Source organism: Petaurus breviceps, unplaced genomic scaffold, assembly GCF_028583685.1.
Source record: "Petaurus breviceps papuanus isolate PSGF00001 unplaced genomic scaffold, PetGlider_PUasm1.0 91133, whole genome shotgun sequence".
In the NCBI taxonomy this organism is placed as follows: Eukaryota; Metazoa; Chordata; class Mammalia; order Diprotodontia; family Petauridae; genus Petaurus; species Petaurus breviceps.
Genome location: NW_027187419.1, coordinates 93627972 through 93651473, shown reverse-complemented (window position 1 = coordinate 93651473; position 23502 = coordinate 93627972). Strand labels below are relative to the sequence as shown.

General features: G+C 36.1%; 1 protein-coding gene across 1 annotated transcript in view; it reads left to right on the top strand.

Moving 5' to 3' along the window:
• LOC138155437 (sodium channel protein type 1 subunit alpha-like) overlaps nt 1–23502 on the top strand; it is a 225373-nt gene that overhangs the window by 67137 nt on the left and 134734 nt on the right. Inside the window, exon 3 of the mRNA XM_069080688.1 lies at nt 16703–17015. Within this exon, the coding sequence (XP_068936789.1) occupies nt 16752–17015 (264 nt within the window). The 5' untranslated portion in view covers nt 16703–16751. The remainder of the gene's footprint in view (nt 1–16702; nt 17016–23502) is intronic.

Here is a 23502-nt window from a genome sequence, read left to right as displayed (position 1 = left end):
GGAAATTACAATCTTCTCCCTCTTAAATACTTATACTAAGTATAAGTTGCCAAGTATATGAGTTGACAAAGAAAAAAAAGCATGATATATATGTATGTGTGTGTGTGTGTGTGTGTATAGTTGTAGTTTAGAAAAAAGCACTACATTTTGGTGTTTTATGAAGGCCTAAATAAAATCAGGGCTTATATAATTAATCCCTTTCAAACTCGTTATGAAATGCAGAATATATTGCACCACGGTCTTGAATATGCAATTGAAATGCTAAATAAAAATGATTTCTCTCTCAAGGGTTTAAAAAAAGATGTGAGACCACAACTGTAAGAATAACATTTTGCTTTGTTATTTTTACTAGTTGTTGGCAGTGACATTCTTTGGAAAGTGGGTGGCAGGAACACCACTGAAATGAACTGGAAATGTTGTATCACGAAGCAGCATGCCCAGATGGTTTATATCCCTGGAATAGTAAGGGAGCTCAACAAGGGTCTGGCAACCTTGTTGGCAGATGTCTGTTTGGTTTCTCCCTTACAGTGGGCATTGTACCAGAAAACTACTGCGTAGCTCAGGTTGTCACAGTACTGGTTTTTTTTTTTTAATTTGTCAATAGAACCAGAATTTAACATGGGTGTCTGTATTTGGATAAGTGATTTTTCTATATCAGCATTCTTTTTTTTTTCTTTGTCAACTTGTTCTTCTATTACTTGCAAACTTATACTTAGTTTAAGTCTATTTAAGAGGGAGAAGTACAGTAGAGCCCTAGTTTACTGGTGTTTTATGATATTAATACTGCTGAAATAAAAATAATGACTGATATTCTCAAAGCACATAATAAAACAAGTTAAAATTTCATAGAAATACTTCTGGAACCAAGAGGTATCTTTCACAGAGCAAAAGTCAAGACTAACAAGAAAAACAGATAGCTAGATGGCATGGTGGATAGAGCATGGACGTGAAATCAGGAATGCCTGATTTCAAATCCCACCTCAGACACTTCCTAGCTGTGTGACTCTGGGCAATTTGCTTAACCCTCTTTGTCTCAATTTGTCATCTGTAAAATAAGCTAAAGAAGAAAATGGCAAGTCACTCCCGTGTTTTGCCAAGAAAACCCCAAATGGGGTCACAATGAATCAGATATGACTTAAATAACTGAACAACAACATAAGAGATACAGAATACGGTACCTATGAAATTAGCTAAAAGTGGCTTACCTCCAGATGGAGGCTTTGAAATAGCTAAGATCCAAGAGAGTAGAATCAAGAAGTTCTCCATGGGTAAGAGCCACATGAACTCAATCAACTATATAGCTACAAAAATGTGTTAAACAAATGACTGGGTCACATGGATCATTTACAGAGAAGGAAGAGTTTATGATAGTGATACAAGGCTGTCATTGCCACTTGAAATTACATGAATTTAAAATCTCAAATTTTAAATTTAAAATCTCCTTAAGGAGAATAGACTTCCAGTCCAAGCAGATTATGCAAGGAAATATAGTAAAAATTGTATAACATATCACTGTAGTCTTCAAAAATTTAGGACCTATCAAATACCTGAAAAGATATAATAAAGTATCAAGAATTTTACTCCAGAAGTTTTCTTTCTATCCTATATAAATGAATAGGTGATAAATGTATATACTATAAAAACAGTCTGCAGCTAGGTGACATAGTGAATAGAACACGGGCCCTGGAGTCAGGAAGACCTGAGTTCAAATTTGACCTCAGACACTTGACAAACTTACTAGCTATGTGACCTTGGGCAAATCACTTAAACCCATTGCCTTTCCTTTCCCCCTTCAAAAAAAAATACTGAATAAAATTACTAGAACCAGAGCATTGTCACAAAAGAAAAACCTGCTGCCTATAATCACCCAGATATAATATTAATCCATAAGAACTAAAGAGCAGTATTTTAGTCAGTCTAGCCATATACCAAATACTCTTAATCTCCAAAATAAATGAAAGACTTTAAAATATAGGAATTTAACTGAATAAATCAAAACTAGGTGAGACCAGGATGGAACATATATTCTCTCCATCTCCTTGTCTGCCACTGAAGCTGTTCTGAAGAGCCTTCCTTAAGTTTTCCTAGAACTTCATTCATTTACAGAAAGCAGTCATTTTATCCCACCTACACAAAAATCCACAAAACATCAAACATAAAAAGAATAATAGTAGGATAGGGATTTTGACCAGGACTGTTCCCATCTAAATTCAGTCAAACAAGATAAAATATGACATTTAATAATATCACATTTATGTTGCTGCTTTATGTAATAATAGGTAGAATTTGTATAGAGCTTTAAAGATTTGTAAAGTACTTTACAAATAGTATCTCTTTTTATCCTCACCACAAGCTTGTGAAGTAGGTTCTATTATTATCTCCATTTCACAGATGAGCAAACTGAGGCAGACAGAAGTAAAATGCTTTGCCCAGGGTCTCACAGTTAGCAATTTTATGAGTTTGTATAAACTCATATTGAGTAGGAACTCAAGTGTTCCTGTCTCCAAGCCCAGCTAGTTACTTTGAAGTTTATAAAATGCTTTATTTAAAACAATCTTTTGAGGTAGGCAATGTAAGTATAATTAATACAATCTTATACATGAGAGAATAGAGGCAGAGAGATTGAGTGATTAACTGAAATCATTTGGCTCATAATTGTTGGTTTTGGGGTTTGAATTTACCTTTCCTTTTAACTCCAATTCCAGTGCTCTCTTCAGTAAATCACACAGCTCTGTCAAAAAATAAAGATAACATCTGCATTATAAATATCCTATAGTATAGTCAGGGAGATTTGTGCATATCAAAACAAACACAGGCAATATATGTTCTATAATTTGAGTGAATTTCTGGGATAGAAAGAAATGAGTTGAACACTTACATAATAAAAAGTTTGGTTCTTCAGGTTTTTAACACAGTTAATTTCACTTTTAAAATATTACCACTATATTTTAGGATATAGAAAAATAGTGAGGTGGCTACTTCAAGAGGTCCTACCTTTAGATTATTCTTTTCCCTTCCCCCAGAATAAGACAATGTGGCCAAATTTTGTTTGTACACAGGGTCCTCTGTATGTAACCATTTCAAACTTTTTGGTCTCAGGACTTCTTCACAGTTACAAATTATTGAGCATCTCAAAAATCTTTTGTTCATGTAGGTTATATCTATTGATATGTACCATATTAGAAAAAGAAACGTCTTAGTATTATTATGAAGAGTTTTGACCTCACAGACCCTTAACATACTTGGAGAACTACCACTCTATAGCATCAATAGTTATAACAGTAGCCATAGAACTATCCCTAAGCTTTGAAGCACTTCCCTCTGGACTTTCATTATAGACTATTAATTGCCTTGGTTACAGAATGGAGCAATGGTATGTTATGGGACACAGCAATCTCTTCTTCCTCTGAATTTATAACACTTATTGATTACACCATTTGTCATAGGTCAGACCTAATTCAGTCTAGTCTGACAGTTCAGTTTCAAGATTGGAAAGAAATGAGAGACACTGATAGACTATCTAACAGTTACCAAGCCCAGGTCTGGCCATGTCATCCAGTGGCTCCCTATTGCGGCCATGATCCAATGTAAAATCCTCTGGGTTTTTTTTTTCTTATTCCTTACTACCTTCTACATGCTCTGCAATCCAGTGACGCCAGACTTGTTGCTGTTGCTTACAGAATGTAGTCCATGCCTGACTCCATGTATGTTCGCTAGCTGTCCCACAAGTCTCTGATTCCTCCTCTCCATATCTTGGCTTCTCTGGATTCCTTCAGATTAGTTAAAGATTCCTCCTGCAAGAAGCCTTTCCTAATCCTCCTTGATTCTATTTCTTTTGCTTTGAGATTACCTCCAAGTTAACACACGTATGTATGTATCGTATATATTTATCTAATTTTTTTGCGTATACACTATGTTCTGCACATATTTTGTATGTCGTCTCCTTCAAATGGCCTGTAACATCTTTGATATCAGGGCCTGCTTTTTACCTTTCTTTGTATACTTCCAGCACTTAACATAATGCCTAGCGTTAGCAGGCACTTAAATACTTTTTGACTTGACTTCCAACAGAAGGAGCTTTACTTAGCCATAGTATGGAAAAGATACCCTGCTAGGATACCATGGAAATGCATCGGTGCAAAGGGTGTGGTCAGCAGGATTATGGTGACTCACTCTGCAGTGAGATACTTATGGAATCTTAGAAGCACTGCCTCTTTGTGAACTGGCCACTCTTATGCCCGAGTCCTTATCTTTTAATGGAAAAAGTAGCCTGCCTTAAGGTATGTGATGGGCACCTGGTAGATATTGTTCCTACCATACAGATGGTTCCACATGATATTGTGCTAACTTTTGTATTTATTTAATTCATATGGTTATTTAGTTTTCATAGATTCATGTTAGTAAGAAAAGACCTCATAGAAATCATCTATTCTAATTCCCCCATTTTACATATGGTGCTTTACAATGGTGATTAAAAAAGAAGGAAAGGGATTCAAGGTCACATACCAAGACAGAAAATTATAATCTTATAAATATAATCAAAGAAGGTATTATAATCTCAATTTTCTAATTCCTGGTCATATCCCCTTTCTACTATGTTATTCTAGTCAGCCTAACAAAATTGTAAATCTCTTGAGAGCAAAACCTGTCCTGTATTTCTTTTTTTTTTTTTAAGCAATTGGGGTTAAGTAACTTGCTCAAGGTGACACGGCCAGTTCTTTTGTGTGAGTGCCAAGTATCTGAGGCCGGAACCCGCCGGGGCTGGTGCCCTTACTCACTGCGCCACCTAGCCGCCCCTCTTATATTTCTTTGTATACCTCCCTCCCCACCTATAGTTACTATTACTTAGGGTAGAAGATGTTCATTAATAGAGTAATTGACCAACTAACATTTATAGGACTTACTTTGAGATCCTGTTCTTTCTAATTGATATAAATCAAGAATAGGAAGCTGCTACTTTGTGACCATAAGCTTACTTTCATACCAACATCTATGTATGTATGTTATGCATCCATGCATGCATGTATATATGCATGTGTATGTGCATGCATGTATACAATAATATATTATATTTCATATTATATTATATAACATATATAATACATATAGATAAAACATGCCCACCCTGTCACATCTTTCTTTTTTATCTTTTCTCTAAAATCTGTTATTTGTCTCTTGTTCCTAGTATGAATACATATCCATGTTTGTGCTTGTGTGTGTTCTTTTCATTGCATACCTCATCTCCTCTCAGGTTTTTAATGTCTTTCCTTCTTTGTCTATATCTCTGATTGTCTATCTTTACCTTCATTTGTACCCCCTCTCTTCTCTTTTTTCTTAATGAAATATATAAATTTAATTTTTTTCTTATTTGTTTTATTTACTTAGTAAGGTTTTGTATTTCCAGTTCATTTTTTTTTGGAGGGGGAAGGCAGGGCAGTTGGGGTTAAGTGACTTGTCCAAGGTGACACAGCTAGTAAGTGCTAAGTGTCTTAGGCCGGATTTGAACTAAGGTCCTCCTGAATCCAGGGCCAGTGCTCTATTCACTGTGCTACCTAGCCACCCCTCCAGTTCATTTTAAACTATCACTATAGGAAAAGTTTTGTTTGGGATCTTTTTGGTGTGGACCTGTGATTTCTTCAGTATAGGAAATTCCTAGTGAGATAATTAATTCCACCCATAAAGATCAGTATCTCTTCTTAAAGAGCTTTCTGGGGCACTGAGACTTGCTCAGAGTCATGCACCTACTATGTATCAGAAGCAGACCTGGAACCCAGATTTTCATGACCTCAAGGCTGGCTCTTCATGAACAACATCAAGCAGCCTCTCTTTATTTTAATGTATATAGAAAAGCTAAAAGAAGGGACTTTTACTCATGTTAAGTTGGTTGATGCTTTAATATAAATTTGTGACCCTCAATGGAAAAAAAAAAGTCCTATATCCAAATTAGTTCACTCAACTAATTTATTAAATGTCTATTGTGTGTAGAGCACTATGCTGAGGACATTAGGGGAGTTGGATGAGGCATAAAAGACATGATCCCTGTCTTTAAGAAGTTTACTCTCTATATGAGTGCTAAGACATGTATTATGCTGGGAAAAGGACTGGATCTGGAGTCAGGAAGAACATAGATTTGAATCCTGCCTTAGACACTTATTAATTGTATGGTCATGGAAAAGTCATTTAACTTCTCTGATCTTTGGTTTCTCTATCTGTAAAATAGAAATAATAATACCTACCTCACAGGGTAACTGTGAAGATAAAATAAGATAATGGACTTTGAAAACTTAAAAACTTTATATAAATGTTAGCTACCACTAGGAGAAGTCTAAGGCTATAAAGTTGTTACTAACAGGGGGAATCAATGAAGCAGTGGTATTTTAGGATTCTACGGATATGTAGGCTAGGGAACAGCCTGAGCGAAGGCATAGAAGTAGAAGACATATGTCTTGAGGGGATGGTGGGTCAGTGGTTGTAGTATAGAGTACCCAGAGGGGAATGATACAAGCTAAAGCTGGAAAAATAGGGTGCAGGAAGATTGTTGTAGGCCTTGAATGCCAGATAAAGGATTTGGAAGCTTACTACGAAATGAGAGCAACTGAATTATCTCTAGGCAAAAGATCCATCCAATCAGATTGTATACATAAAGAAAAATAGTTTGGTAATTTTAAGGTTGGATTAGAGACCAGAAGAGAATGGATGCAGGAAAATGCGCAAGGAGGTTATTGCAATAATTCAGAAATCTGTCATGAAGGTCTATATGATAGGACAATGGCAGAAGGAATAGAGTAAAGACATAAGAGATATTGGGAAGATATAATCAAGAGGCTTTGGTGTAAAAGATAATGGCCCATTCGATAGTTACCAACTTAGTAAAGCCAGTTTTCTTAAAATAAAGCTATGTATAAGACTAAGTATGTCTTTATTTTACAAAATTAAGGGTATAGACTAGATCGCTTTTCTATGAGTCTGTGAAAGAGTATATTTATATAAAGGGATTGCCATTCCTCTTTAGAATGGAATCCTCCAAGCTGAGCTGTACAAACTCTTCTACCTCAGTGTGGGTTGGAGAGGTTTTGAAGTCTGATGTAGGATGAACTGCAAGAATCCATGAGTAAGTAAGTTTACCTCAAATAAAGGCATGCCAAGGGCACTACAAAGATAACCACAACCATGTGGTTTACCATTCATAGCCTCCTCCTTACTGCAGGGCAAACCTTGGCTTGAATAACTGCTTCCTGTCAAGTCTAGTAGTGTTATGCATGAAATTTCCTCTGGAAAGGAAAACATTTATGACAAACTATATGTAGTGGGGATGATACATACTACATTTATCTCTTCATCTCCTGCTGTTAGCATTCTACTATAGAATCCTATGTCAGATGATATAATTGACTGATTAAGATAACCTCTTTCCATATTCTTCTTTATTAATTAATTATTTAATTTTAAATTTTCAACATTCACTTCCAAAAGTTTTATAAATTTTCTCTCCCTACCCTCCCAAGACAGCATGCAATTTGATACAGGCTCTATATATACATTTCCATTAAACATATTTTCACAATAGGCATGTTGCATAGATGAATTAGAACAAATAGGAGGAAAGAAAAAGAAAAACAAAACAAAACAGAAAAAGAGAGCAAATGGCATGCTTTGATCTGCATTCAGACTCCACATCTCTTTCTCTGGATGTGGATGGCATTTTCCATCATGAGTTCTTTGGAGCTGTCTTAGGTCCTTGCGTTGCTGTGAAGAGATAAGTCTATCAAAGTTAGTCATTGCACAATGTGTCTCTAACTGAGTATAGTGTCCTCCTGGTTCTGCTCACTTCACTCAACATAAGTTCATATAAGTCTTTCCAGGTTTTTCTGAAGTTCACCTGCTCATCATTTCTCATAGCACAATAGTATTCCATTGCATTCATATGCCAAAATTTGTTCAACCATTCCCTAGTTGATGGACATCCCCTCAATTTCCAGTCCTTGGCCACCACAAAAAGAGCTGCTATAAATATTTTTGTATATGTGGGTGTAGCAGCAAGCACACCAGCGTCTCCAGGGTGGCTGCCAATACAGGTTCTTAGATCTGCTTTTCTAAAAGAAAGCAATTCAAAATGGGTTAGCAGTCTTGCTTTAATCAATCAAACATATAATTTACCTAGTTCAGGGGAAAAAGCACCCCGAACTTCAGAGTATACAGACAGAAATATTTCAAGCAGACAGGCTTCCAACTGTCCAACCATTACATCCATACCAAATCACAATTACCAGAGAGGGAAGCATCAACATCTGGGTTTTCAAAGCCGGGGGGCTCTCAACGGCTACCCATAGTCTCATCTGGTCAAATCACACAACACTTCTCAAAGTGAGCCCCAAAACAAAGTCTCACATCAGGGTTTATATAGCCTTCTCCTGGCTCAGAGAATGTAACAACCTTTTGGACCCACTGGCCAATCAAAAAGTATCTACTGAAAAACAAGCCTCCCACCCCCGGCTCCAGGTGCACTTAAGCCTAGGGGCAGGGAAGATCTTAAAAATATACATTCCCATAACAGTGGGTCCTTTTCCAATTTTTATGATCTCTTTGGGATTCAGCCCTAGAAGTGGTATTGCTATATCACACATTTTTATAGCCCTTTGGGCATAGTACCAAATTGCTCTCCAGAATGATTGGATCAGTTCACAAATCCACTAACAATGCATTAGTGTTCCAATTTTTACACATCTCCAGAATTTACCATTTTCCTGTTTCATCATGTTAACCAATCTGATAGGTATAAAGTGGTACCTAAGAGTTATTTGATTTGCATTTCTCAATTGATAGTAATTTAGAGCATTTTTTCATATTATTATAAATAGTTTTATTTTCTTTATCTGAAAATTGCCTGTTCATATCTTTTGACCATTATCACTTGGGGAATGACTCGTATTCTTATGAATCTGAATCAGTTCTCTATATATTTTAGAAATGATGCCTTTATCAAAAGACATTGGTTGTAAAAATTCTTTCCCAATTTTCTGCTTCCCTCCTAATCTTGGTCTCATTGGTTTTGTGCAAAACTTTTCAATTTAATGTAATCAAAATTATCCATTTTGCATTTCATAATGTTCTCTATATCTTGTTTGGTCATTAATTCTTCCATTCCCCATAAATCTGATAGGTAAACTATTCCTTACTCCCCTAATTTGCTTAGAGTAGCAGCCTTTATATCTAAATTGTGTATTCATTTTTACTTTATTTTGGAATACAGTGTAAGATGTCAGTCTATGCCCAGTTTCTACCATAATATTTTCCAGTTTTCCAGGCAGTTTTTGTCAAATAGTGAGTTTTTATTCCAGAAGCTAGGGTGGGTCTTCTTTCTATATTCTTAAGATTTAATCATCCTATCACTTAAAAAAATTAAATTTGCTTTGTACATTAACAAAAGTACAGTACAGTTTTCTGTAGAATATACCTAGCATTAATTCAGAACCAGAAGATTAGAAACCAAATCTGTAACTTGTTCCCCTAATCAAATCCAGAAATTTGTCTAGAAGTAAAAATATATTCCAGGAATGACAAATATGTTACATCAATTATCAAGAGTTATATTTTAAATGATTTAATTTCATAAATATCATATCATTATATGAAACATTTCCATCACATGATCACAGAAATAGAAAATCTGAGATTGGAAAAGACTTTAAGCAGCCATCTAGTCCAAAAAGCTCTTGCCCTTTGCTTAGGATGAAAACACCATAGTCTATATTTGACCCAGAGTCAGAAAGATCTGGGTTCATATCAAACCTGTGACATTGAGTGCTGTTTGGGCAAATCACTTAGGTTATCTGAGCCTGTTTCTTTACCTGTAAAATTCAGACAATAACATTATAGTACAAACCTCATAGAATTTTTATAATGTTCAAATGAGATAATGTATGTAAAATGCTTTTAACTTTAAAATTCTATATAAATCTCAGTTATTATTACAAGCTATTCTTCCAGTGACATCATAGATTAGTGGGCCAATACGTTTGATGTAAATATTCAAGAACCCTAGGTTAACTCAACTGATATTATTTACATCAAATGTATTGGCCTGCTATTGTTGAACTTCAGTGAAAGTAAAGAAATAATCTACATTTATAATCTACACAAATCTTTCAAAGAAACTGAAATTACTTCCTCAACATGTAAATTTTCCTAGTTCTTAGTTTTCTTGGCCATCACTTAAACTTAGGTAACCATTTGAGTTCCCAGGTAATACAGTGAGTTTTCCTTCAGGGTGAAAATGGACCTCAATCAATTAACAAAAAAATAGTCATAAATAACAGGTTTGTGTCATAGCATTGTGAGAGTTACTAGGGGAAACAAGAGGTTTAGATAAGATGTATTTGGGGGATAAAATACAACTGAAGACTAGTATGGGGAGAGATTTGAGGCAGGAAGACCAACCAGCAGGCTACTGCAGTAGTCCAAGGATAAGGGGATGAGGGCTTCCTTGTGGTGGCAAGGAGAGGTGAGAGGAGAAAAATAGGCTTATTATGAGATGTTATGAAGATTTTTGCAACCGATTGTATATGGGGGGGGGCTAATGAGAGAAACTGAGGAGGCAAGGAGTACATGTAGATTAATGTAACCAAAACAAAAAGCAAAAATTGAAAAGATTCATCCAATTCTTTATAAGGAAAGTGTTCTGATTATATAAATAGATTCCAGGTAAATACAGATAAGGATGACCCATGTTTTGAAGAGATGTTCCCATTTCAAAAATTTTACTTCATTGTCCAGGAGGTCTTTGGAATGAGGTATTATGGGAAACTTTTTGTTCTCCCTTTCACCCCGCCCCAATAAATGTAACAATTATCAGAAACTCCTTCAACCTGAAACTGGGCTACATAATGAAATTCAACTCTTCCAAACTCCCTGTATACTAGGAAGCAGAACTTTTAAGACATATATTGACATATAGAACAATAAGGACTAGGTACCAAAATATAAATAATCTGAGGACCATTAATATTTCTTTACCAACTCTTCAAAGCCCAACTCAAACATCACCTCCTCCATGAAACTTTCATTGGGTTACCTGGTTGGTAATGATCTTTCCCATCATACCTCATATTACAAGTTGTTTTATATCTCACTAGTATATACAATTGCATGAAAAGTGAATTGTTGTTACCTTGTCTCCCAAATGAATTATAAAGTCAATGGGAGCAGGGACCACATCTTATCTAAACTTTTGCATTTCTTCTAGAAGCAAACAATGTTTAGGCACATAGCTGCTGTCTAATGGATGTTTGCAGATTGAGCTCCATTTACACCTTAAGGAAAATTCTCCTGTATTATCTGGAGACTTCAGATTGTTATCTGAGTTTCAGTGATATAAACATAAATAACAATAATGCACACTTCATGGAATTAGGTCTATTAGTGAGGTGCAAAGCAACATATAATATAAGGACTGACATGGAAAGTGATTATCAACCAGGTAAATCAGTGCAGGTTTTTGAATCAGGCAAAATGGGGTAAGGGAGGATATTCCAGGTGTAAGGAATGATGTGTGTGTCAGGGACCAAGAAAAGGGGTAAAGAGTCATCCTGATTGACTCCAGTTTAGAATACATGGAAGGATACATCATGAAATAAGTCCATAAATATATGATGGTGCCAGATTGTGAAGGGCCTTGAATGTCAGATAAGAGAGTTTGAACTTTACTGAGTAGGCAATAGGGAGCCACTAATGATTTTTGAGCTGAAGACTGGCATGATCAGATTTATGGGAAAGGTTATTCTCATACTAGTATAAAATATGGTTTAAAGAAAGATGTAATGGGAATCAATAAGTCAACAAGTTCATACCTAACATGTGTCAAATATTTTTGTAGTCTCTAGGGATAAAAATACAAGGAATGAAATAATTCCTATTCAGAAGTGGTCGGGAGTATCAGGAAAGGCTTCATGAAAAAAGATGGATGATACATGAGAGGAGGTTTAAAGGAAGACAGAAATAAAGAGGGAATGCATTCTAGGAATGTGGAATGACCAGTGCAAAGGCATTGAGACTGGAATGGCATCCCCTGTAGGATGAACAGAAAGAAGGCCAATTTGGCTAGATTAGAGAGGGAGGGAGGGAAGGTAATATCCAATGAGACTATAGAGGTTGGTGCTTGGTTGTATAGGACTTTAAAAGCAAAACAGAAGAGTTAATATTTTATATTAGAGTCAAAGGAAGCCATTGGCATTAATGGACTAGGAGAACCAAATGGTCAAAGCAGTCAATAGACAGATCTGCATTTAAGGAGAACCTATTAGGAAGCTCTTCCTTGTTAACAAATAGGTAGGTGGCAAGGAGGGCCAATGCTTGAGTGGTGGCAATGGGAGTAGAGAATTGGAGAGTCATTCAAGAGAGAAATGGAACTTACCAGCTCTTCCATTTTTAAACAAAATAGTAGAATACATATATTATTAAATATGGTATTTTAATAATTTAATAGTATTTATATATTATATAAAAATACTACTATTAAATATATTAGAGACTGACTTTGTAAGTAGTACCTGTTCCTGACAGAAAGTTAACTTTAATTGATTATTTTTACTTGTTTAATAGTTAAGTATTATTATATAATTATTTTTATTACATAATTGTTTTAAGTATTGCTATATAATTATTTTAAACAGGAAAATGACAAATCACATAGTAACTATTATATCAATTCAATAATAATTACCATGTGGTACTCCTTTGAATTCTAATTTAATAAAAAATAGATTCAATATACTGCCATATTTGAATGGAAATTCTACTTTGATCTAAAGATGCTTTTTTCCTAATTCCTCTAAATTGTTATAAGGAAAGATTTTATGAAATTAATTTTGTCTCTGAAAAGTTTTATGAGCACACAATACTTGAGAATGATTAGAGATTTGCAAACTGAAAAAAGTAACATCTCTTCTATAAACCAGCTTCTTGTCCTCTGACACTTTCCCCACCCTGGGACAGGCTCTCATCACTCCACCAGACCTATCTGTGTAAATTGGCGGCACATACTGCAGCAGTTGGATGCTCCCTGAGTTACAGAAATTAAAAAATATGAAAAAGGTTTGCTCAGTTTCTCCTCTCCATTTTAATTCCTTCATTTGATGCCAAATGCCTCTCCAAACGGAAGAATATATGGAATCTATATGTATGCACAAAGGAACAGAAAAGGAAATAGACAAAACTTACATGTCAAAAGGTTATTTATTGAAGTATATATTTTACAGCTGGCTGGAGAGAGAAATGAGATGCTGAAGGACTCTGAAATCCCATTCACAGTAGGATGATGATGTAGCAGTTCCTCCAAGAATATGGTTTTGCAGATTTAGCTGAAGTGTGTTAGAGATTCCTGGGCCTTCCAGGATGGTGATTGGTAAAGCAAGGTGTCATCTCCTTCCTCCACTTCCAGGAGATCAATCCTATAGGGGATATGAGTTGAATAATTTGATGAGGGACATTAGCATATGAGACTGGAACATTCTTTGAATTACTCAACTAACTAAGCTATACAACTAAGCTAACCAGAGAATGGTGGTGTCCAAGTGCTATCGGGTTGTGTGATTCCATTCTATATATTATTCAGATTATCTCTTATGTTGTTATTGGATGAAGAGTTGAAGAAAACTCAGTTGGTTCTATGAGTGAAAGCAAAAAACGTAAGGGAAAATTAACAGTGTTTATATTCTGAATATCTGGAAAGTGCCAAGAAAATGACCTTGGATTGTTCTCTCAAGAAAGTCATCAAAGCCTTTACAGAGGCCCTTGGTTCTCTCTATCCTGTTTTGGTCTTCTACATGTTAGATGCTAAGTCAGATTCCATAGGAGAGGCAAGAAAACCTCCTAATATGCCACAATTCTAATGGAAATAAAGAGCCTTATTTATTAATTTAGCTACGTATAAATGTGTGTATGAAAATATATTCTATTGCAAACAATATTGGTCTATTTCTATCCCCCAGACTGAGTGTGGAAAGATAGTATTTGCAGTTACAAAATTCTAAGATGCAACACCAAATCCTTATAAGCAGAATATAAAGGAAGGTATAGAAATACAGAGACCAGATATTAAAGAAAGCATTTCAGAAGTTAAAGTTTTATCATACCTGATACACTGTGAGTTTGGAAGATTCCTCTGTCTCAATTTCTTCTTCCATAAAATGAGAGGGGTTGAACTGCATGACCTCTCAGGTCCATTTCAGCTCTAAGTCTCTGACGCTAGATACCTGAGTTGTGTGACTGAGAGAAACATTAAAAAACAAACATAAAAACCAGTAATTTTCAATAAACTAGATTCATTTACATCTACTCAGTGATGAGAATTTAGATTTCAGTCCCTAAAGCCAAATTTGGCAAAAGGATCCCCTTTTCATCCCCTTTTCCTCCAAAGGATACAGAGTTCAGCTGTAAACTCTGATGGAGAGAAGGTTCTGAGATATTATGGGGGGCATATTACAGACCTATTATAGTATTTACTTAAACTGAAATAACAGTTCTCTGAATAATGTACTGATTGTATGAAGGAGTTAATGCAGCTTTCAAAGGTGCCTACTTTGCAGAATGGGAGTAGCTTAGACACCGTGAAGATTTGGCTCAGTAGCACCTGTGAAACATGAGCTCAGATTAAATGTCCCTTAAAACAATACACTTGGGACCTGGCAGCTGGCATCAAATCTGATTCAGTTCTGTAATGTGGAGCTCAGAGACCTCTGGTCCCCATTGTATTTTTAATACTATAGGGAGAGCCATAATAACCTTATCATAGTGAAAACACAAATGTTCCAATTCATGTAGAAGTTTATGACACCATGATTTCATTCTGCTCACCTTTCATAGTACAGGAGAATCCGTCCCATAGTCTCCTGATGCTGATGCCATCCATCTTCCCTCTCCAACCCCTGTTTTATTTTTCCTTCAAACTTCTAGATTCTTTTCTTTCTAAATTAGTCCTCTTATTATTTTCACCTTTAACATTTGTCCCAACCTTGTACCATGCATCTGTGTGGTCAAATAAATAAAATCCAGCACAGTAAAACTGGTCAGTGTGGCCAATTTCCTACAATCAAGACAGTATAAAAAGCATTGAATGCAGAATTAAGAGGTTCAAGCTCTTAGCTTTGACTCTTTTTTTTTTTAAAGCAATCAGGGTTAAGTAACTTGCTCAAGGTTACACGACCAGTTATTTCTGGGTGTGGTGCTGAGTATCTGAGCCCAGATTTGATCCAGGTCATCCTGACACTGGAGCTGGTGCTCTTACTTGCTGAGCCACCTGGCTGCCCCTTAGCTTTGACTCTTGTTCACTTCATGACCTTGATAAAAGTTGCTAACTTTTTGAACTGTAGTTCCCACATCCATAGAATGGGGCTCATAATACTTGGGCTACCTGCATTACAGGATTGTAACTTTAGGCAAGTGGCTTAACTTCTCTGAGACTCAGTTTCCTAATCTATAAAAATTAGGATAATAATTCATGTACTACCTACTTCATAGGTTGCTGTGATGAAGACACTTATTAAGCCTTAAAATGCTGTAGAAATGTGAGCTATTGTTTTAAACACCATCTCAACATTCAGTATTGATGAGGTTATAGTCAGTTCAGCTATGGAGATGAAACCAATGGTAAAAGCTGGCTATGCTAAACCCCATCTACCAGTTTGACTGTGGACGTTTGTTTTTTTTTTTAATCTAGATCTTCCTAGCTCACCAAAGCTGCAAGTACAATGGACATTCATGGGCCTGGTCTACTCTGATCAAGAAGGAATCTTTGACCTGCTCCATTTCTGACCTGGGCCAGTTCAGCCCTCTTTAGGCATTTGGAGGTCCTTCAGTCCTGAAGGATCACCATACTGGTGCCAGACTTAATGAGGTCCCCTGATCAGCTCAGTTTTGCTATAGCTCAGAATTCTCCAGCTCAAGCCTTGCTGGCTGTAGGCATTCTGACAAGCCTGCCAGAGATGAAGATTTTATCTTCTCCCACTTTCTCTTCATTGACTGATTGGATTGGTCTCTGCATGAGCCCATTTTCCTCTTCTAGGTGGGTTGCAAAGATAAAAAGAGCAGCGTCATACAACACATAAGTAGTCAGTTTTTTGCAACTAAAATTAGCCTCATTTATTTCAGTGGAAACTATAATTAGAATCTCTTCTTTGTTTGAGGCCATCTCCTGAATCCATAAAAATTATGGTTTGATAAAAATCAGAACCTATTAAAATTTAGCCCAGAAAACTCATGTGTCAAGAACCAACAGATACTTAAACTTAAAAATCCTCAGCGACAATTAAATCCCTTGGAATCATTTCCCTTCCCTACCCTATCTATAGGAGGGAAGGGAAAGGGAACAAGCATTTATTAGGTTCTTGCTATGTGCCATGCACTCTGCTAAGGGCTTTATAAATGTTATTTCATTTAATCCTCACAATAACCTAGGAGGTAGGTGCTATTATTATCCCCATTTTACAGTTGAGGAAACTAAGGCAGATAGTGTATGAGTGACTTAACCAGGATTACAGAGCGAGGAAGTATCTGAGGTTGGATTTGAACTCAAGTTCCTAATTCCAAGATCAGTGCACCACTTAGCTGCCCCATTATCTGTAGCTGATAACATCGAACCTGTGTAATTACTGCCATTGCCATTTCTCATAATTGTCATTCTAAAGACTTGTTTTCTTGTTTCTCCTAGCACTCTCCTATGCAGAATAAATGGTAATTAAAATGTGCAGGATGACAAGATGGAGCAAACAGTGCTTGTACCACCGGGACCTGACAGCTTCAACTACTTCACCAGAGAATCTCTTGCAGCTATTGAACAACGCATTGCAGAAGAGAAAGCTAAGAATCCCAAACCAGACAAGAAAGATGACGACGAAAATGGCCCAAAGCCAAATAGTGACTTGGAAGCTGGAAAGTCCCTTCCATTTATTTATGGAGACATTCCACCTGGAATGGTGTCTGAGCCCTTGGAGGACCTGGACCCATATTATATCAATAAAAAAGTGAGTGTTCTTGACCAGGCTCGTTTTGAGATTACTAGCACGTTGCATACTTGGGGTTGTTAGAGCAACAACACGTGCTGTTATTGCCATGAGAACCATAGTAGGTAGCTGCTTAAGAAATGACACATGGGGGAGGCCAGGTGGCTCAGCAAGTAAGAGCACTGGCCCCAGAGTCGGGATGACCTGGGATTGAATCTGGGCTCTGATACTTAGCACCACACCCAGAAATAACAGGGCGTGTAACCTTGAGCAAGTTACTTAACCCCAATTGCCTAAAAGAATAAATAAATAAATGGCACATGTTGGCAGACTGATTAACAGTAGATAGGATTTATAGTGAAAGATGGAACTCTCCTAAATGCATTATGATGGATATGCAAAATAAATACATAAAAAATTTTTGCTGCCTTAAACAGTAGGCTACCTAACATATTAGGAATTCTCCCAACAGTTTAGCTCCTCTCTGGTTATCTGATAATATTTTCTGTGTGCACAAATGTTGAAATCATTGCAAATTAGAAGTATTTTAATAAATGTTAGTGTTATTTAGTTCTCGGCCTGAGACCTAGTGGGTTCTTCATAGTAATCACATTCCTTCAGTACTTCAAGGAATCTGTGCTTTCATTCATGTGGTTGGCTTCTCTACTAATACAGGTTATATCTCCTTCTCACTTTAGTGAATAATCTAATGAGTTTCTGTGGCTAAAAAACCAGTGATGATGTGCTGACTCCACATTGAGTGTTGATCCTCCTAAACTGAGCTTGACTGGTTCTCAGATGACCTTATATCCACAGACCCACAGTGAAGGCTTCCTAGCTTGGTAGGACAGCCAGAAGATTGTGCCTCATTTGAAAAAGCCCTTGAGAACTCAGTATCACCCCCAATCATAGTGAGAATGAGACACTGAAGTAGGACATGAGGTTACATTACATATAATCTACAAATTAGAATATTTCCTTCTTTTTCCCAGAGAAGCCTTATTCTATATGACAGAATTCATACTTATCTACAAAACATACATTACTCAATCATAGAACAAACCATAATAATCAAATGAAGTGTCTGAAGATGAAATCAAAAGATGGCTATAGTCTCTTTCCATTTATTGCTCTCAAGTAAATTGGTTAATCAAACTAAGTTTTTGCTTTTTGTTCCTTTAGACCTGTGATTTTATTGGTGTAGGTAGTTCCTAATAAATAAGCTCTTTCTTCAATGGAGATGAGCAAGTGGATATCCTTTTACAAAGCACAGCCTTAGGGGTGGCTAGGTGGCTCAGTGAATAGAGCACTGGCCCTGGAGTCAGGAGGACCTGAGTAAAAATTCAGCTTGAGACACTTAACACAAAAACTAGCCATGTGACCCTGGGCAAGTCACTTAACCCCAATTGCCCTACCGTCCCCCCTCTAAAAAGCAAAACAAAAAACAAAAAAACAAAGCATAGTCTTAGAGTAGCCCTAGAGCATTGAGAAGTTAAGTGATTTGCTCAGGGTCACATAGCCAGTCTGTGTCAGATGTAGGACCTGAACCCAGATGTTTTTGGTTTTTTTCTGACTCAAAAGCTAGCCCTGTCTCAATTGTACTCTGCTACTTCTCAATCACACATAGTCTTAGTAAATTTATTTATGCTTATGGTCTTTCATAAGGCATAGGACAGAGTAAACAGTTATAAATATAAGTACAAGAGAGATGGTAATTAAGCAAATGAGGTGGGTTTTTTGGTTGTAGCCCACTCATGCTTTAAAATGCCTGAAAAACTTTGAAGAGCCTTGTTTTACATCCCACAACCACCCCCAGTCCCCATCCTGCATTAAGTAAATTCCTGCCAGTTGAGCCAATTTGTTGCTTTGGTCCTGCATTCTTGCAGGTCAGTATGACTCTAGTAGTACCTCAGGCGCTTCAGAGCTAATGTCTCACTCACATGCAATTGCAACTTTACAGAAATATAGAATCATATAGAATCAGGACTGAACACTAGTTTAAATCAAGTACATTTTTTGCCTTAAATATTTTGCATCATGTGAAGGGATTATCATTGTCTACAGTTTTTAATTTCTCTATTTGCATGTTTGTAGTCTATTACTTTGCCATCAATTCATGGTAGTTAAGAACTTATTGATTTTATAACTACACTCTTTTAGTCACTGGTATGGATATCCAATTTTATCATTAAATCAATTTTTGGCAGTAAAGTTGTGTCCTCTAAAAAGCCAAAGTCCAAATTAATCTAAGTAGAGTTTCATGGCTATTTAGGTCCTAGAAGTAGTTAGAAATCAATATTAAATAATTAAATTCTAAACAATTGAATTTTATTAAATTTATATTTATTTAAATATGTATTTAGAGATTTCAGCTATATACTCTATGTATTTCCAGAAACCAGCTGTTCACTTTGCATAGTATGTTTTATAATGAAAGTATATTAAATGTCTTTTTGCCCTTCCTTTCTCTCCACCCCCCTGCTACTCAAGAATCCCTATTTCAGACTAATAAAGTAGGGCAAATATTATCCCTTCACTTCTTACTACAAACAAGCTTGGAATCTCCAGGAATCCAATATTTCACTGTGTCTCTGTCAATTGTATGGATATTCCCTCCCACAATAGGGCATGAAATTTATCTATGACTGCCCTTCCTGTGTAACCATTGTCCTTATCATTCTATAAATCCCTGTCAGGAATGCCACCCAATAAGCTGTGAGCCTTCCTTGTATTTTCTTACCATGTAATGGATACCAGTGGAGCACTCAGTCTAGTCACCATTTATTCCTCAATTTTGCTACATGACTTGCCTCAACTAGCTAAAAATATTTGAACTGCCATTGCCCAAAACAGCAGAAGAAAACTGGCACTCAGCCTATGTACTGTTCCCAAGATTATATAACAACAAATTAACATTTTGGAAGGAACAAATTCATTCTTGTGGATAATTTAGAAACTAAATTCAATCCATGAAATATTCCTGTTAAAGAACTTTTTCAGTTTGATCTATGTTGCTGTATTGAGAGGGAATACCCAGTGAAGATGGATATAGAAATAGGCAGACTTCAAAACCCTGAATAAAGTTCCAACCTTTCTAGAGTGTTTAAAATAAGGATTGTAAGATTGTTTGGCTATCCAGTCTCATTCTGGTGCTGGAACTGTTTCTACATTAGATTAGCATAATTTCTTTAATTCCCTCTAGTTTTGTCTATAGATACACACTTTGTGACCAATTAATAACAAGCCAGGAAAGTAGTTGGTCAAAATAATAGAGGCAATATGTTTAGAAATGTGTAATTGTGGCGTTAATGTAATATTTTGCATCTTAAAATCCTTATGTAACTAAGAGTGATGTACACAGCTCTTCTAAAATGCAGGAATGGCTTATGTAGGTAAGTTCATGTTATGTCACTAAATAAAGTTAACATTTGCATTCTCTTCCTATAACATTTTCACCTGTGATAGATTCCTTGAAATTTTTTTTTGCCAATTTCTACATCACTCTTGGGCTGTTTTACAAATGGAGTTATTTCATTATGGGAAAAAAAAAATTCTACCTTAAATGCCCAAGTTATTTGTTCTTATTAAAGTTGGAATATTGACAGTAACACTTTAAAAGTTATTAACTTTTAAAAGTAACTAACACTTTAAAAGTTAATTGCATTTTATTTTTTGATGAGTAATGTCTTTTAGGTGATTAGTATTTGAAATTGGCTGCATGCTTTTTATTAAAACCAAGCAGTAGGCACAGATTGTCCTTCAGGTTTTTTCATTACCTGGTTAGCTGAAGAGTTAAGAAAGGTGGAGCTGAGGACCAGTGAAAATGGTACTGATTCTGATGTTCCCAGTGCTGACATTGGGGGAATCTTCTTCAGAGTGAAGGAGGCAGAATTGGGACCAAAGGGGTGCAGTGCTGTATAAGTATCAGAATGCTGTGTTGTTTTCTCCAAGACTACAGTGCTAAAATGAATGGTGTTATTGCCATCATCACAGTGGGTTAGGGCTTATTCCTGGTAATATTCTGATTGGGAAAAAGTAACTGTATCCTAGACACCATTGCAGAATTCAACATGTATTGTCTGAGGATAATGAGTACTTTGTAACTGAGGAATTTAAAGGAATCGGACCAACACAGATCACACTGGAGGATTTGTGATGTTCCACAATCAGTTTCAGTGAGTTCACAAATAGATTACTATTGCCAATATATAACATGTGCCTGTATCTTTTTTAACTTTTGCAAATTATGTAAGTTTCACACCCTCCCCCCCCCCAAAAAAATACCATGAAATCATTGCTAAAATGGTTTAAGCCACTTTCAGTAAGATTTCAATGGCGCCTGGACTTGGTAGAGATTTTCTCATGCACATTCTTACCAGAAAAAAAAAAAAATGTGGGAACCTACATGATCCACAAAGGATTTAGGATTTGAAAAGTACAAAGTAAGAACAATAACATAAAATAAGGACCAGAAGGTAGTGATACCGAAAAAAAAGGATTCTATGCCCTGTTAGAATTAATCCAGTTACATTCAGAACTTAGTGTTGAACTACAATTTTTTTTGTGTGCTAAATAGAAGGGTACATTTTAGTTGGTGAAAATAGTTTTTTTCTACTGGTAATCTTTTTATGGTTCTCCTGTGATTGAAAATTTGATTTTGTTACTTTTGATTTTCAGCGAATTTCTTGTTTTGTTAGAAAAAATTTTTTTCCTCTCTTCTCATATACTTCTGGAAATCATGGATAAAGTATTAATTCCATGAAAGGAAATGGATTTTAGTAATATGTCATTTTACAGAGAAGAGAATGAGATGCCTGAAGTCTATATTTTTTAAATGAGCAACGTTGTTATAATATTTAGAAATTTTCCTATACATAATAAATTATATTATTCTCTTTGTTGTATGGTAAATTATTTCCCATACTGTTTTATATAAACATCTTTTTTTGGCCTTTTAATCAGTGAATTTTCAAAGGTGCACATTTCACATTTAACAGTAGGTAGAGGAAAAACAGCATAACTAGACAGACTTTTAAAAGTGAATTCGAAGATCTAGTAATTCTGCTGTGTTGCCTCTTCTAGTTCTATTTTTTTTTTCATTCCCAGTAGGTATTCAATAACTTTTTGTATTTGGGGGGGGGAGGAGGAGGGCAATTGGGTTAAGTGACTTGCCCAAGGTCACACAGATAGTTTTTGTGTTAAGTGTCTGAGGCCACATTTGAACTCAGGACTTCTTATATTTTTAAAAATTCTTCCCTTGAGGAAATTATTTAATAAATCATGAAAAGAACACAAAAAAGGGCTACATTCAGGATCAGGCAAGAAAGGGACAATCAGATTTTCATATCTCTCCATGACAGTTCTTTTATTACCTTATTAGGCAATAGGGTTCTTTGGTTTTCCTAGACTGTTTGGACAACTGAACATGTTTAATCTCTTGTGCCTAATTCTCATTTTGGAGATGTTTGAGAGGTCACAGGGATCAAAGAAAGTGTCTATTCCTTCATCTAGCTGGTAACCTTATTACCACAGAAAATTCTAAGGAAGAAAATCCACTCCTTGAAATTCCCCAACTATGAGGAACTCCTAAAGAATAAAATTCTTAACACTGTGATACAGTATTCCTAGAGTATAGGGATTAAAACACCCTTTACTAAAACAGTCTTTTACGAACAAGGAGTAGCCTTTTGCCAGGGCATTTCTATATTATGTTAGGGGGAGAGGAGGGCAGGAGTATCAGGTGATTTTGCTGCAACAATTAAGACAATTATTGATTGTTTCCCTTTGAGGCTCTGGTGAGCCTTTAAGGAGTGTGCCTGAAAAACCAATGTCAAAATGGATCAAATAGAGAAGCCTCTAAATTTTCTGCTGTTGTCAGGTCACCCTTGGAGAAACACTTTTGCCATTAGCATGGTGATATCACACCGGCCTATCTGCATCCTAACACTTGTATAACACAATCCCTATAGCCTCTATTATAGTTCAAGATCATTCTTTGTACAGCTTCGTGACTCCTAGAAAACACTGAAATTAAACAACAAATGGTTGCAGATAGTGCAACATCCCGAATATGGCTATCTTTATCTTGTATTTCCTCCCATATATCTGGATGCAAAGGGTCAAGGCAAGTCTTGAGGCTTCATCTCATGAGTGTTCAGTAGGATAGACTCCTGTTGTGGAATGTGGAATAGATATTCTCAGAGATGAGAACCCTAGAAAGTCTCTGGCCAGTCTTCTCCAACAATCCACTTCAGGACAGCCTGAGTAATACACTCTACCCTTTGAGCCTGATCTTTTTCTTTGGCGGGGTCCAGAAACGTAATGGTCTAAGCGAAAGTAACAACAAATCCCCTAAATTAAATTGAAGTAAATGAAAACCCACAATTAGAAACATGAGTGTCTAGCAAGTACTGTGTTACAAACAACTGGCCCAAAGCTATGATTAGTGCAGCAGAAATGTGAAATGGAATTAAGAGACCTCCTAGTGATTTTGAGGAGAAAAATAAAG